Source organism: Heptranchias perlo, chromosome 16 (assembly GCF_035084215.1).
Source record: "Heptranchias perlo isolate sHepPer1 chromosome 16, sHepPer1.hap1, whole genome shotgun sequence".
In the NCBI taxonomy this organism is placed as follows: domain Eukaryota; kingdom Metazoa; phylum Chordata; class Chondrichthyes; order Hexanchiformes; family Hexanchidae; genus Heptranchias; species Heptranchias perlo.
In genome coordinates, this window is record NC_090340.1 from 35,555,233 (window position 1) to 35,569,176 (window position 13,944).

The window sequence follows — 13,944 nt, forward strand, 5'->3', positions numbered from 1 at the left end:
ACTTCAAGTAAAAAAAAATAAAGAACTTACTAATATTGCTATCAAACATTTCATTAAATAAGTTGGAGAAGCAAATCATGGCCAGTGTTAATCAATTGTCTGCTCTTGTTTAAACCATCAAATTCAGATAGAATATGCTGCAATAACAAGAAGCATTATTCATCAGTTACTGATATTAGATGTATTATATGTTTGAACCTCAGGTGCCACCTGTTCTCTCCATAAATGCTAACTGACCTGCTGAGTGTTTCCACAAAAAACAATTTCTTGTTTCAAATTTCTAGCATCTGCACTTTCTTGTTTCCAGGAATCCAAGCTTATTCTTAACTTTTTAAAACAAAGTAGAATCTGAGACAAAATTGTTGAATAAAGGATAACATCAGCTGCGGTGTGCAAAAATGCAGTCCGTTTTAACTTAAATTGTCTCTTATTAATATCGGAGGTAGAATTTCTGATCTGAGGATATTGTGGTGTGGGTACTGTGCCTGCCTGAGTTGTGCGTGGCTGAGTCAAGTTGGATCAGTGAACAGATGAATGAGCCAGTTTGCTTGACCCAGTCATCTAGTGCAAGAGTCAGCAAAGATTAGTAACGTTTCTATTTTTTGTAATATGGGTGTCTTTTAAATTAAAAGATTTACAATGTTGATGTGAGTCACTGGAGTTTTCCCATTCCAGCTTCTCTCCTGTGTGAATTCTACATAAAAGACTTATGACACTTCTTCCATTATGTTGGGATTATGAACCATCCCTTCCCCTGTGACATGTCTTGATTAAAAGCAATTTTGTCCTCAATAAATGTTTTACACATCATTCAGCTACTTGGACCAGTTATTCTAATATTTTTTAATACTTTAAAACTCACTTAAATATGTTCATAATTTCTGTCAAGGCAGCATAATGAAGTATTGAGGCTCGTTAACTGTTTCCAATATGTATTCAATTAACTACCAATTTACCACCAACAGATTTATTGCTGTACTGAAAATGGAAAATAGCATGTTATTGCAATACCAATAACTGAGCAGATTTATCATTATTTTCTCCACTGCCAGCTAAGAGGAAAACCTAACCTTATATATCAGAAAGACCATGTATATTTGTCCAAATGTCTTCTATTTTAGGTTCTGTCAGTTTCCTGATAGACAGATTTGACCGAAGCCAAATTAGAGATAGTTTAGGATGGAATTATGTCAAATTATATTCTGATATTCACTGTTTTGACAGTATAAAAAAGAACTGTATGCTCCTAAAACATTAGAAAAGCCATCTATAACTCAAAACAATTGTTCAATTTGCTGTTACTGTTAAGGTTTCATAGGGGGGAGCAATATTGACCTGTTTTTACTTGTAATGTTTTTCTTTAACACATTTCAGTTTGAAGGTCTTGCTAATATCTGAGATGGGGATTGGAACAATTTCATGATCCAAAATATAAAAGCAATAAGCTTAGCTCAGAGGTAGATTGTGGCTGCTCTGATTTTTTTTCTCCAAATTGTATTACCCCTTCTCTATCCAATCCTCTTGAGTCTAGAATTGTTCTCTTATTGAGACACTAATAACACAGATTGTACTGATGTTTGATCCTGTAATATAATTCTCAGCCAATATACAGTCTATCCTCAGGATAAAAATTCTACAGTCTCCTAAGTGTTGGTTCTTATAAGCACAGAAATATATATATATATATATATCCATGTCATTGCTTGAACTGCCTTTTACATTCCGTATATGTAGCCATTTTCCTACATATGGATAATTTGCAGCAGAAGTAATTTTTTTCATGAAAATTGTCCCTGTATATGAAATTGCAAAAGAAATGCCCCCTGAAATTATGTGATTACACTTGACATTTACATAATAAAATACAGATAAAGTACTCCACAATAGTTGCTGAAAATATCGCTTGTAGATGAGTTTTTAATTTTAATTTGTTCTTGGGATGTGGGTGACACTAGCTGAGCTGCATTTATTTCCCAAACCTAGTTGCCTTGAGAAGGTGGTGGTCAGCCTTCTCCTTGAACCCCTGCAGTGTTCCCACGATGGTGTTGGGTAGGGAATTCCAGGCTATTGACCCAGCGATGATGAGAAATGGTGATATACATCCAAGTCAGGATGGTGTGCAACTTGGAAGTGATGGTATTCCCATGTCATTGCTACCCTTTTTTCTCAGTTGTAGTGTTCACGAAGGAACGAGGTGCTGTCAAAGTAAGTTTGGTGAGTTGTTGCAGTGTATACTGTGGATAGCAATATTGTAGCCATAGTGCACCAGTGTTGGAGGGAGTAGATATCGAGTGCAGTGACACGGGTGCTGGACAAGCAAATTGCTCTGTCCTTGATGGTGTTGAGCTTCTTGAGTGTTACTGTGGCTGCATACATCCAGGTGAGTGGTGAATATTTAAATTAGGTTATCAATTGTGTTTACCACCTTATTACATTGTATGTATTGGCACTTCAGACAATAAAGAAGCCAAACTAAGAGAGAGTATTAAACATATATTTTTTCCCGTTATACATTGCTGTGGAAATGAATGGCTCTAACATCTAAAATGGAAATTGACACGAAAAGTTATTTTTGAGAAAGAGCTTGCAATTCGCGCCACATCTCATAATCATGGGCTGCATGCATATGTATGAGGGAAAGTATATACGCCATTGAAATGCTCCTAACATTGTCTTCGCTCCCTCCAAAAGAAAAGATGACCCAGAAGGTTGGTAACAGCTGTGAAATGTTCATCATAAGTAATTCTCAGCTGTAGGTGCTTTATTGCAATGCCCTTGCACCACTTCAAGGGCGAATGTCAGTGTGTGCACATATAAATAAGCTCTTCTGTATTTCACACCATAGGGGATGCATTTACAGGAAGAGCTGGCGGTGATGATAATCGCACAGACACTTCCACCGAGGAATTATCAGTAGACTCATAACCTCAACTGCTACCATTTCCTCACCAGCTGTACAATGGTGTTTACCTGTGTGAGCGTCAGCACTAAGACATCTGCTTGGGAAGAAGCAGCTAGTGAATTAGAAGGGCCGTCACTGTTTGAAGCACTAGTGCGAATGAGAACCTGGGAGTGGAAGAGAGGGAGAGTGCTATTCTGATTTCTGCCTCCCCTAGGCTGGGAATACTCATGCCAATTATGTACTTCACAGCACCCGTGGCTGAGATCTCATACTTAGGATCTTTCTGGTATTTATGGCTCAATGTAGTACTGTGTGTTCATTTACCTGATAACCAATGGGGAGAAGCATTAATGTGCTAGTTTCAGGAGAATTTTCTTTCTTAAATGATTCTGCTCTGGGGACATTACTTTTACCTTTTTTTTTCTTGAATGTTTTTCCACAAGGCTATGAGAGACAATCTGGGCAAATGCAGGTCTACTTCATGACATGGCTAATAGAGTCCTGACCCTGATAGTCTAAGAGGGGAGAGGGACAGAGCTGTTCCTACATTTCCAGGATGATATATTAAACCTTTCTGCTTGTTGACTTTTCTTGATTTGTTCTCAGGATTTGAGTGACATTAGTAAAGCTACATTTATTGCCCATCACTAAGAGCCCCAAGAAGGTGGTGGTGGGTCTTCCCCTTGTACTGCTGCAGTCATTGGGATGATAGTGATCCCACAATGGTGTTAAGTAGGGTATTCCAAAATATTGTTCCGGTGACTGTGAAGGAACAGTGATATATATATATATATATATATCCAAGTCAGAATGGTGTGTGAATTGGAGGGGGACGTGGAGGTGATGGTGTTCCAATGATATTCCTGCTCTTGTCCTTCTCAACGATAGAGATGGTGGGGGGAGGTGCTGTTCAAGTAATCTTATTGAGTTGCTACAGTGCATCCTGAAGCTTGCACATAGTAGAGCCACAGTGCTGCAATTAGTGGCAGGGGCACGATCAAGTAAAGTGCTCTGTCCTGGATGGTGTCAAGCTTCCATTATAGTTGTGGCTGCACCCGTCCAGGTGGGTGTTGAATATTCTATCACACTCCGAACTTGAGCCTTGTAGACAATGGATAGGCTTTGAGGGGGTCAGAAAATAAGCCACTCATCATAGAGTACCCAGCCTCTTCCCTGATCTTGTAGCTATGGTGATGATATGGCTGGTAAAGTTAAGCTTCTGGTTAATAGTGCCCCCCAAGGTGTTCGTGGTGGAGGACTCCGTAATGGTGGAACCATTGACGGTCAAGGGGAAATGGCTGGGTTTTTTCTTGTTCAACTTTGCACTAATGTGGCATGAATTTTACTTGCTACTTTTCAGCTCAAGCCTGGATGTTATCCACGTCCTGTCGTAGACAACTATACTATTTGAGCCTAGCCTTTACTATTTTTAATTTAAGGAGTCGTACAACACCAGGTTATAGTCCAACAGCTTTATTTGAAATCACAAGCTTTCGGAGATAACCTGGTGTTGTACGACTCCTTACATTTGTCCACCCTAGTCCATCACTGGCATCTCCACATCATATTTTTAATTTATTCTCGGGCTATAAGCGTCGCTAGCAAGGCCAGCATTTTTTACCCATCCCTTGTTGCCATTGAGAAGGTAGCGGTGGTGAGCTAATCATTTTTATTAGAAATAGGTTATAATCATTAACTCCCCACCCAAAAGCTATTTTTTAATTCAGTCATGGGGTGTGGACGTCGCTGGCAAAGCCAGCATTTATTGCCCATCCCCGATTGCCCTTGAGAAGGTGGTGGTGAGCTGCCTTCTTGAACCGCTGCAGTCCGTATGGTGCAGGTACTCCCACAGTCTTAATGAAAATAAAATTATCCTTTGTTGTAACCCCTTCCTTGTGAAATGATGCAGACGATTCCTCAAAGACCGGGACCGAGTATTTGTTCCCCGCTAGAGGGCGCTGCGCCGCGCCCTGTGGAACTTGTTCAGCGACCGCTCCGACGCTGCCTGCCGTTCAACCAATCAGGGCGCGCAGGTGACGTAGCCGTCAACGAGATTCCAGCGGCAAAATTTTAAATCCGGAACGAGGTGTAACCGTCGGCCGCGCGGGAGAGAGCGCGACTGAGGGGCCTGTTCGTAGTTCAGGCTTCGGGATCCCCCAGCGCCTCTAACCCGTGTGATGTCTGAGGAGCGCCGGCGGGTTCAGCCGGTTGAGGCAGCGCCGGACGGTAAGGAAACGGCGGAGGCGAACCAGCGGGAGCCGCCCGGCGGCAGAGAGGACGAGGCTGGAGATAAACTGTCAGTGGCCGCAGGAGGTGAGTGCGAGAGGAGCTCGCTACAGGTACCATCAGAGCATCGGACCGAATACCCGAGGCCCTCCGTACAACACACAAGGGGGCCGAGCCCCGCCCTGGTCTGAATCACCCTCAGATACACTGGGGTCCGACCCCCCCCCCCCATACCAACCTGAATCACCCTCAGATACACTGATAGCCCCCCCCCCCATACCAACCTGAATCACCCTCAGATACACTGATAGCCCCCCCCCCATACCAACCTGAATCACCCTCAGATACACTGATAGCCCCCCCCATACCAACCTGAATCACCCTCAGATACACTGATAGCGCCCCCCCCCCATACCAACCTGAATCACCCTCAGATACACTGATAGCCCCCCCCCCCCATACCAACCTGAATCACCCTCAGATACACTGATAGCCCCCCCCCCCATACCAACCTGAATCACCTTCAGATACACTGATAGCCCCCCCCCCCATACCAACCAGAATCACCCTCAGATACACTGATAGCCCCCCCCCCCCCCATACCAACCAGAATCACCCTCAGATACACTGATAGCGCCCCACCCCATACCAACCTGAATCACCCTCAGATACACTGATAGCCCCCCCCCCCATACCAACCTGAATCACCTTCAGATACACTGATAGCCCCCCCCCCCATACCAACCAGAATCACCCTCAGATACACTGATAGCGCCCCCCATACCAACCTGAATCACCCTCAGATACACTGATAGCCCCCCCCATACCAACCTGAATCACCCTCAGATACACTGATAGCCCCCCCCCCCATACCAACCTGAATCACCCTCAGATACACTGATAGCCCCCCCCCCCCCCCATACCAACCTGAATCACCCTCAGATACACTGATAGCCCCCCCCCATACCAACCTGAATCACCCTCAGATACACTGATAGCCCCCCCCCCCCATACCAACCTGAATCACCCTCAGATACACTGATAGCCCCCCCCCATACCAACCAGAATCACCCTCAGATACACTGATAGCACCCCACCCCATACCAACCTGAATCACCCTCAGATACACTGATAGCCCCCCCCCCATACCAACCAGAATCACCTTCAGATACACTGATAGCCCCCCCCCCCCCATACCAACCAGAATCACCCTCAGATACACTGATAGCCCCCCCCCCCCCATACCAACCAGAATCACCCTCAGATACACTGATAGCCCCCCCCCCATACCAACCAGAATCACCCTCAGATACACTGATAGCCCCCCCCCATACCAACCAGAATCACCTTCAGATACACTGATAGCCCCCCCCCCCCATACCAACCAGAATCACCCTCAGATACACTGATAGCCCCCCCCCCCCCATACCAACCAGAATCACCCTCAGATACACTGATAGCCCCCCCCCATACCAACCAGAATCACCTTCAGATACACTGATAGCCCCCCCCCCCCCCCATACCAACCAGAATCACCCTCAGATACACTGATAGCCCCCCCCCATACCAACCTGAATCACCTTCAGATACACTGTCTGGGGTCCGACCCCCCCCCCCCCCAACATCAACCTGAATCACCCTCATATACACTGACAGGGGTCACCCCCCCTCCCCATACCAACCTGAATCACCCTCAGATCCATTGTCGGCGGTCCCCCCCACACCAACCTGAATCACCCTCAGATAGTCTTGTATGTAATGTTTCTCTGTCTGAACACCATTCAACTCCTTTGATTGCTTTGATAACGGGCAGTTGGAAAGATTATCTGTAATCACCAGGCATTGTTCTCTGACTATATATGCTGTACCTTTATGGAATCCCACACTCACCTGACGAAGGAGGAAGCCTCCGAAAGCTTGTGATTTCAAATAAAGCTGTTGGACTATAACCTGGTGTTGTAAGACTCCTTACGTTTGTCCAGCTCAGTCCATCACCGGCATCTCCACATCATCAGATACACTGACAGGGGTCCACCCCCCCCCCCCAACACCAACCTGAATCACCCTCAGATACACTGACAGGAGTGCCGCCACCCCCCCCCCCCCATCCCCCACCCCCCCCCAACCTGAATCACCCTCAGATACACTGACAGGGGTCCCTCCCCCCATCAACCTGAATCACCCACAGATACACTCACAGGGTCCCCCATCAACCTGAATCACCCTCAGATACACTCACAGGGGTCCTCCACCAACCTGAATCACCCTCAGATATGCTCACAGGGGTCCCCCATCAACCTGAATGACCCTCAGATACACTCATAGGGGTCCTCCACCAACCTGAATCACCCTCGGATATGCTCACAGGGGTCCCCCATCAACCTGAATGACCCTCAGATACACTCACAGGGGTCCCCCATCAACCTGAATCACCCTCCGATACACTGACAGGGGTCCTCCACCAACCTGAATCACCCTCGGGTATATTGACAGGGTTCCCCTCTCTGAATTAAATCTTCTGAGTGAGTGTTATTTGTCTAAGCAACGTAAATTGAAAAATACGGTGCGATCTGCACAGTTTTTGATTTCTTGTCTTACAGTACAGGTCTATAAAGGGAATCCAGAAAATGTAATTGCACTTCTACAAAACTTGTAAAACTGCTTAGAGCACACGTTATGCAAATTAAAAAAGGAGGTGATGGAGCTATTTTGTTGTAGGTATATTCATGCTGATTAATCAGTAGATTAATTTGTAATCAAATTTCTTAACTTGGCAATTGATCCAGTGTTGATATGGAACAAAGCCACAAATATAAACTTCAACTTTGGATTCTCTTTTATTGATGTGTGTCACTGTTTTTGATAAAGAAACTGACCTGTTCTTTGATTTGTTGGGCAATTAACATGTCAGAAAGTAGGGAACACAAATCATCTATTTTCATTCACTCTGGGTGGTGAGGCTATTATGCAACCCTGACTACGTTTCCCAGGAAAGCTGACGCTGTGATATTTTTAGGACTTAAAAGTGAATTCAATTGCTTTGCTCTGGAGCACTCATTATGATGTATTTTACAATGAAGCTTTTTGGGTGTCATTGTGTTTGATTTTGATAAACAGATGAAAAGGTTTGGCCAACAACTTGGCAAATGTCCCTTTTATGTACTTAAACATTGTTATTTTACTAGTCAGTAGAATCTATCCAATTTGCTTCCAACATGCTGAAGATGTCACAAACCAGATAATGCACTTCAAAGTGTCTAGTTTTTTTTAAAAAGAGAAAGGAGATGAGTCACTTTTTTTAAAAAAAAGGGGGCCTATAATCTCAGGATTATCCATAAAAGAACAAAAGGAGAAGTTAGATTTTTTTTCATACAGAGGGTTATTAGAACATGGACAAGTGGCTATTGAGGCGGAGACTACAACATAATTTAAGAGGCAAGTGAATAAATATTTGAAAAGGAATGCAAGAAGGATATGGCGAAAAGGCAGGAAAATGGGATTAGAGCAGATAGCTGCACCAAATGACGTATAATGAATGAATAGCCTTTTATGGTGTAATTATTATGACGCTGTTTCATGCTTTATTCCTTTAGTCTCCAGTAGTTTCTTTTCCATTGCCTCTGTTCAAACATCAGCAGTATATCCTCGGCTTTCTTTTTTTTATCCCTTATCTAATTTCAGTATTCTCAGTAGCTGTTTTCAGCTGCAGCCCAGCTTCTGCCCTCACCATTCCTCTGAGATATATGCAAATTAATATGAAGATGGATTTAAACTTTGGTCACAAAGACAAAAGCTTAGACACCCCTTTCTGATAGTAGCTGCAGGGTTTCAGTGTTCCCCACCAATTTTGAGACTTGCAAACTTGTAGCAAATTCCCTTTACACAGGTTAAAAGTGAAATCTGCGTTTCGCCACATTGAGAACTTTAAGGAGTGAATGTACTAACCATTTTGCTTTATATATAAATGGGTGCATGCATAGTTATTCTGTGATTGGGCCCATGGTTTGAAATTCTTATTGTTTACAGCTACAAAAGCATGGAGACTGTTAGGGACCATAAGTAAAAAAATTACCTAATTCAAGTGCCTTGTTGCTGTGATAAAGGGAGGTAGATGAAGGAATTCATTTCCTAATACTGCCCTTATAATTTTTGAAGTTTAATTCTAGTCTGCTAGTAATAGCCATCGAAATTTCAATGTGACTACCCATGACGCATTTCTGTAAGTTTGAAGCAGTGTTAACCTCTTTGTTTTACGTGACTGAGAGCCTGAACTGGAGTTCTCTGTGGCAGTAGGAACTTTGAAACTGCTAAAGATCATAGAATCCAAGGATTGGGTAGATCAGCTTGTTGAAAGACTAGCTTTGTGATGGCAGATGGTCAATGATATTTGCAACATGCAATTGAGAAACTTCTTCATGGTGTTGCTCCTTTGAATGCGTATACTTTACTACACGGCTAAGTGAGGAAGAAATGTTGCTAGAAAGTAGTATTTTCCAGTGGATGACGGTGCCTATCTCCCAAACTCAAGAGAAGCCAAAAGACATTCCAGTATGATTATTAACACATCCACTGATTTTCACCATTAATTTTGGTGAAATTGTGTGGAACAGAGAAAGCTCAGATGTTATGTGTCGGTATCCAGTGTCAACTGCTTCACTCTATCCAGTTCAGGCCTTTGCCAGTCCTAGAGCCAGTATTGGTCTGTTTGCAAAGTTGGTTATGAACACTGAAAGCTTCAGCAATGTATCTGGTGTGGATAGAATTGAATACCGATAGAGATTTTTAAAAATCCCAAAATGCACTAGCCTTTAATCTTACAAGGAAAGCTCCTAAATATCTGTGTTTAAGATGGTACATTGTGTTATGACTACCGCAATCATGAAATAATGCAATTTTTAAAATATTTATTCTTGGGATGTGGGTTACATTGGCATGGCTGTATTTGTTTCCCATATCTAGTTCCCCTGAGGGCATTAAGAGTCAACCCCGTAGTGTGGGACTGGAGTCATTTGTCGGCCAGTCTGGGTAGGGTTGCAGATTCCCTTTCCTGAAGGCATTAGTGAACCAGTTAGATTTTTAGAACAATCCAGCAGATTTCATGGTCATTTTATGGTGCCAGCGTACAAACTACTAGATTTACTGAATTCAGTTTCATAACTTGCCATGGTAGGATTGAACACACAACCACTAAGTTGCTAGAACGGTATTATAAGCACTAGGCAACTGTACCCTCTGCAATAATAACAACTCTATATGCACACCCAAAATGTAGCATCATGAGTTTTGATGTAGTAAATGTTGCTTGTTTCAAATATATTCTTCTATTCTCGCTAATGCTCACACTAATGCAATCTTTTAACTATTTCCTGCAGTGGACAGTGGTGGACTTGACAGCCCCAATGGATCTGTTGGCCATGTAGCTACTCGTAAGTATCCAAATAGCATGGGAACTCGTGTGAATTATGGGCTGTAATACCCTTTGGGTGCAGATAACCCTGCCAGTTGATCTTGCAGGAATCAATATCAGTCTTGCTTCAAGAGCAACTGTATGATTCTTTGTAGGTTCTGTAGGTAAATACCATTAGTACAGTAATAATATCATTATAATACTGCATCTAACACTAATGTTAGTAAGGAACTAGTGTGATTATTTCCAGTTGTCTAAGGAGCTGTGCTTGACAGTAAACAGTATATTTTTAAATCCAGGTCTCTTTCAAGATCAAGTGGAAAGTAGAAACAATTGTGACAGTCCCAAGAAGGAAATAACTTCAAAAAAACTTTTGCATGGAGGAACGGCCAAGTTTCCAGAAGTTGTTGAAACAACCCAACTCTCCTACTATGAGCGATACAAGGCTTACCAGGACTACATCTTGGGTTTGTTATTTCTATCAGTAATGTTTCTATATTGAAAGTAGTATAGGCGGAAAGTAGTACTGTAATATTGACCCCACATCATGATCCAGATCTTTAGCCATACTTTTCATTTTAATTTAGATACAAGGAGGTAGTTAACTTTGACAGTGGCAGCAAGGAGAGAGAGCAGGCATACAAGTGAGACTAGAGATGGGAGAATATTTTTACAGAATAATTAATTTGTAGAAACACTTAATGCTTTGTCAATTAAAGAGCAGGATAAATATCTGGTTAAGAAAGGAATTATAGGTTTTGGGCATAAGTGTATGTGTAAGTGATCAAATATTCTGTGGTACATAATGGCTTCTGTGCTGATGGAAAGTAGCTGCTCAGGCTACATAAGACAGATTTTAATATAAGGTTGATATTTTTGAGTTTTGATAGGTTACCTTGGAGACCTAGAAGAAATTTTGCAAAGTTTTATTTTTTTTGCCTGTGGTTATTCACTTTTGGAAATTTAAGCAAGTTGGATAATGTCTATGGAAGGAATGCACATAATAGCACCTTTTCTCATTCCATATTTTTGTATTAAGTTCTTATGGTTCACAATGTTGCCTGAAATTCTTGAATAGAATATTAGTTTAAAGTAATTGAGGATTCACTGTTGGTGATAATTTGATTGTGGTTCTCTTAATTAACAGGTGATACTAAACCATCGGAGGTGAAAGATTTCATTGCAGAATATTTGGAGAAGGTCCTAGAACCGTACGGATGGCAAGCAATCTGGTCTAATGATAGGTTTGAGGTGCTTGTTGAGGTAAATGTGTACAGTGATGGTAATGAATGCATTTTGGTACTTCTGCTTGCAGTGCTGAAGAACCTAGTTAATCCAGCTAAGATGGGTAAATACCAACATTAACACAACTCATTTTAGTATGTGTGGTCTCCAAGATCTAATGGGCTTCAATCCCTTGGTTATACCAATGAGGTGAGAAATCTTTGGTGTGCTGTGAGAAAAGTATGAATATTATTTACTCCTACTTCTCAAATTTCACCGATTCAAATCTAAGTTGAGCCATTATCAATTTTAAATTTCAGTCCTTAATACTCTGCCTATCCTTTGTCATTCAGGCATCCTTCACGCACTCAAGGAACTTGTCCACTCTTGATTGACTGGGGAATTAATTTTTTTTAGTCATGTAGAAGCGCCATTCCCTCTCTTGTAACCCCCTGTTCGTGTCCTGGATAAAGGCTCAGAACTTGCATGACAACTCAGTCTTTTTTGCCTCCAGTATCTTTAAGCTCCCGGTGTTGCTTTTATTCAACTTCCTGAGCCAAGCATTTCAGCTTTTAGTAAGTTTTAGAAAAATATAGTTTTTAACTTTTTTATGCGCTTAGTTATACTTTTGATTCTGTTTTCTCTTTGATTTCTCATGCAAGTCCTCTTGGTTATAACTCCAAGACATTAATCTTTTTGACCAATTTGGCAAAGTTGCTAATTTTGGGCACAAAATCCAAAGTCAAAGTTTCTTTTAGAATGTTATGTCATTACGTCATCAGTAGGTCTAGATTATAAAACAATCCAGTGGAGGTTTTTTGTTGCACAACAGTATCTCCAAAATATAGCTTTATAAAAAACACCCAGCTTGGTATCTCGACTTTGGACCTAGCCTCGTAGATACGTAACAAATTTAGGGCTCAGTCCTCTGACTTCAAGCAAGGACCCAAACTCTAGCATGAGGATGAACAGGGGATCTTAGATGCACCTGTTTGGTTCTTGCTGCTGTCATGCCTAAGAAACATTTTGAGGGTAAAATAGCACTATCTGAATGAGGTCTTCATTTTATCAGATCCAAGCCCAGTAAATAATGCAATCTATAGCCTGCAAAAGAGAGAAACTTTGTTGCACATTCTGATCTCGGGTTGTTTGAGGACTGTATGAACCTTTTGCTTAGCCACATTCCAGTTATCAAATTAAATAAATGAAAATAAACAAGAATACATTACATAGACTGAGGGTAATAGGCATTGCCAATATTAAGTAATTACGAGAAAGCACTTAATTGTATTGATTTCTGCCCATATCCATCACAGGGAGTGGTCATATTTGATCCAGGATTTTAAGATAGGAAAGTTTGGGTGCCCTTGTTGTTTTGAAAGGTGTAAGAAATGGGATTAGTCAGTAAAGTAACAAGATAAAAAATTGCAAATCATAGAAATCTGAAATAGAAACAGAAAATGCTGGAAATACTCAATAGGTCAGGCAGCATCTGTAAATGGGAAAAGGTTATTTCATTTTGTAACCTTTCATCATAATTGAAAACTGAAAGATGAGCAGGAATTTTAATTAGGTTTGAAAAATTTGAGAGAAGAATGGGGAGTGGGAATGAATGAACAGATACACCAATAACAGAAAAGAAGTAATGAATGACCTCAAGATTGCTTAATAGAAAACTGATTCACTTTTATATTATCTAATAATGAGGTAAAGGAATGATATTAAAAGAACAAAAGAATGTGCAAATAGTGTAAGGTGAAAAGACATGGGAGAGACCTACAGAAACAATAATTGCGAGAAAACAGCGGGAAAATAGCAAAAAAGAGGAAAAAGACAAACTGCAGATGTAGCAGATCTGAAATTAAAACAGAAAATCCAAACAAAGCACATTGGGTTCACCAGTCCATGGTGTGTGCTCCTCAGGACTTATAGGCCCACAATATTTTGCTAGCATGTTCTGTTTTAATTTCAGATCTCTTTTTCCCCAAACTGTGTCTTATTTCAGATATATAGTTACCAAGATTCAGTTCGAGTTTTTTCTAACACTTATTCTCATATTTATGCGTTGATAATTTCCATAAGCAGACTGATTTTAATATGAACCAAAATCAGGGACTTTATTCATTGTGCATAGATTAGTAAAGCTCAGGTCTACCCTGTATCCACATATCAAGCTATATTTTTT

The 13,944-nt window shown here is 41.5% G+C and overlaps 1 protein-coding gene across 1 annotated transcript in view; it reads left to right on the forward strand.

The window, feature by feature from the left end:
* The first annotated feature begins 4,992 nt into the window (after window positions 1–4,992).
* The window catches only part of shcbp1 (SHC SH2-domain binding protein 1), a 33,071-nt gene continuing 24,119 nt past the window's right edge, over window positions 4,993–13,944 (forward strand). The window contains exons 1-4 of the mRNA XM_067997480.1: window positions 4,993–5,215; window positions 10,501–10,554; window positions 10,835–11,002; window positions 11,683–11,798. Of these exons, the coding sequence (XP_067853581.1) occupies window positions 5,080–5,215; window positions 10,501–10,554; window positions 10,835–11,002; window positions 11,683–11,798 (474 nt within the window). The 5' untranslated portion in view covers window positions 4,993–5,079. The remainder of the gene's footprint in view (window positions 5,216–10,500; window positions 10,555–10,834; window positions 11,003–11,682; window positions 11,799–13,944) is intronic.